General features: G+C 43.4%; 1 protein-coding gene across 2 annotated transcripts in view; it reads right to left on the bottom strand.

Annotated features, from left to right (window-relative positions):
• The window catches only part of lef1 (lymphoid enhancer-binding factor 1), a 53,717-nt gene that overhangs the window by 13,002 nt on the left and 37,625 nt on the right, over positions 1 to 3,090 (bottom strand). For both annotated transcript variants that reach the window (XM_019861821.1, XM_019861822.1), the window contains exon 5: positions 2,645 to 2,774. In XM_019861821.1, coding sequence (XP_019717380.1) covers positions 2,645 to 2,774 — 130 coding nt within the window. The remainder of the gene's footprint in view (positions 1 to 2,644; positions 2,775 to 3,090) is intronic.

Genomic DNA, 3,090 nt, shown 5'->3' with positions numbered 1-3,090 from the left:
CTCTGAAGCTTCACGCGTTCACGTTGACACCCGGCATTTCCTTTCTCGCCGTCAACCATCTCCATCCCGATCACAGTCACTGTTTTATGATTCCGTTTTGTTTTTTTTCAACATGGCGTAGGGAGGTTTCGACGCCAATGTTCAAAGGCCCTTCCGCTCGACCGTCCGTCCCGCCCATCCGCGCATCGCACATCCCGTAATGAGACGATCCGTGATTGTTCTTCATAATTAACGAGCGGATCAAAGTGTGAGCCCGCTGAGGAGGCCCGCAGGACGCCGCTGCTCCGTCCTTCGCGGAGAAGACGGATTCCCATTTTGGCAGATTCGTTTTAGCTCATAAGCACGTGACGGTGGTTGAGTTTCGATGAAAATAAAAATAAGGGGAAAAAAAGTGTGTTGAGTGCGTTGATTTATTAAGAAAAAAAAAAGTTATTTTATCGCGACATAAGAAAATAAAGACTGTTAAAAAAAAAAAAAAATGCAGAATAATGACCACAATTGAAAAAAAATATGACGATTAACGCAATATAATTTTATGGACTTTTTTCTTTCTTAATTATGAAATAATCAATCTTGTAATACTGTGATTGGCTGGCAACCAGTTCAGTGTGCGCCCCACCTACTGCCCGAAGTCAGCTGGGATCGTCTCCAGCACACCCGCGGCCCTCGTGAGGCTAACCGGCTCACATAATGGATGGATGAAAATATTCTCATATATTAATATTCTGTTATCTTATAATGTCATTTAATATGCGGCGATATTCTTTTAATAACTTAAGGCTCTTTTTTTTTTCTTTGAAAAAAGGTCCTATTTTTCCAATTTCAGTTTTGTAATTGGCTGGCAAGTTACGCTAAGGTGCCACATACACACAGTAAGATGGTATGAACTGCTTCCGCCAACAATTAAAGTGCTTTCATTGTCTTTCTGGGACGCTTGCCAGTGGCGCAGGATCCATGCTGGGTCATTTGTGTGGTAGCGGTTTCTGAATTCAGCAAGACAAGAAACAGGGTGTGTGAAGTATGCTCCAATTATTGATGCTTGAGGTATTTTGATGGGGAAAAATGCCTTAAATTGCGCATAAAATGCACAAAATGTGCACTCTGGCTATGTCTACTGTATGTCGAGTATTTCTGTAACAATAATTTTATCTCCTTAAAGGCTTCGAGTTTGACAGCAGAGTAAAAAGCTGCTCTTCTCTCAGCACGTGTCACCAGGTTTGCAGCAAACTTCATCAACTGTACGAGGTGGCGGCGACGTTTCTGTTCCGCTGTGATCGACAGCAACTATTTCCTGCTTGCAGAACGCCTCTGAAGACCGATTCCCTCTGACAGATGTGGAGCAAGCGCGGTTTTCTTTCGGCGCCTTCATCTCACTTCCACCTTGTTATTTATAGGCGCTCCCTCTGAACCTCATCATCATCATCATCATCATCGCCAGCATCCCCGTCTGATCACTCTCCCGCTTTTCAAGTGAAAGAAGAAAGGTGAGGAGGAGGAAAAAAAAAGAAGAGACAAAAAGGTGCAGGAGAGCGGGATGAAAATAAAAGACGACGGCGGCCTCGCTTGATGTTGCGACGGAAGACGCGAGGAGGGAAAAGGGCAGCGCGACGTCCCGCGGGCGCCTTCAAATGAGTTTGGCGCGGGAACCAAGGTAAAGACGGCTCGGATGTGTGACAGTTGAGTTTTTTTTTTTTTTGACAGCGGACGCCAAAGTACACTCGAGTTTATTTTTAGCGACTTCACCCTTCAGCCTCTCTTTCAACTCGGAAAACGTCAAGGAAGGAGTGGAAGATCACTTTTCTGTGCGTCACTTGCATCAAGACGTCCGAGTTTATTCTTCAATATTGCACTTGTGATTTATTATGCCGTCAATTTTTTGACGGCATAATAATTCCCATGTATTTTTTATTATATATATATATATATATATATATTACCGTATTATAAGGCGCAGCTTCCAAGAATGGCCTATTTTAAAATGGTTTTCATGTATAGGGTGTGCCGCATTATAAAGCGCATAGAATAGAAGCTACAATATTGGCTGCGGTTGCGCTATGCGTCCACTAGATGGATCTATGCTAAAGGGAATACAATACAATACAGCTTGATTTATAGAGCGCTTTCACCACTGCTGCAGCTGTAACAAAGCGCTTCAGAGAATATTTAAAATACGACGTCCCAGAAATCAGAATATTGATACATATATAAAGCGTATTGGATTATAAGGCGCACTGTTGGCTTTTGAGAAAATTGAATGATTTTTGATGCACATTATAATAAGGAAATTCGGTATATAAATACAATATTCTGGCCGATCACCAATCCCCCGATCTTTAAAAAGCCTGACCTGCCGCTTCCGATTTTGGCCGATCCCAGAAGTATACACCTTTAATGCTCCAATCGAATTTTACTCTAAAACACTAAACAACACCTGTGAAACAATACAAACAGGTTGTCTTAGCTGCACATGAAGTAGTTCTCTAAATTATAACGAAAAGCGTATAGTCACTGCACAGCAGAAGAGGACAGTGGGTGAGTTTTTCAGAAATGTGTGGAGGCAGATGAGATCGGGAGACAAGATCGGTTGTAGTGTAAAGGGTAAAGAGTATTCTGCGATGTCGGGAGCAACGTGCGTGCGGCGTACCTTGTGGTTTGGTATCCTGAGGGTGATGACCGGAATGGGAACCTGGGGCGAAGTGCTCGTCGCTGTACGTGATCAGCGGGGTGAGCGGGTGGACGGCATGGGACGGCTGCACCACGGGAACTCTGTTGGACTGCGGAGGAGAAAATGAAACAATAGATTTGACATCACCGTATGCCAGAATGTATGAGCATTTTTTTTTTATTTCAGGTCAACAAAATTTTAATTCGTATTTTTGAGTTAGGGGTAGTTTTGAATCATGTTCCACAGAAAACGCCAAATGGCATTTCGGGACTTGGCAAAGGTTGACTGTCTGACACGGGAAAATACAAACTGCCTTTTGGACTGGGGAGAAAAAAAATGTTCAAATGGGAGTATGCCGCAGAGCGGGATGCAAAAGCGAGGGGTCTTTCAGACGGGAGATCAAAGGTGGTTATTAGCCAGTGAAT

Source organism: Hippocampus comes, unplaced genomic scaffold (assembly GCF_001891065.2).
Source record: "Hippocampus comes isolate QL1 unplaced genomic scaffold, H_comes_QL1_v1.1 scaffold7, whole genome shotgun sequence".
NCBI classification, from domain to species: domain Eukaryota; kingdom Metazoa; phylum Chordata; class Actinopteri; order Syngnathiformes; family Syngnathidae; genus Hippocampus; species Hippocampus comes.
The sequence above is the reverse complement of the archived record's forward strand: the minus strand, read 5'-3'. Positions and strand labels throughout refer to the sequence as shown.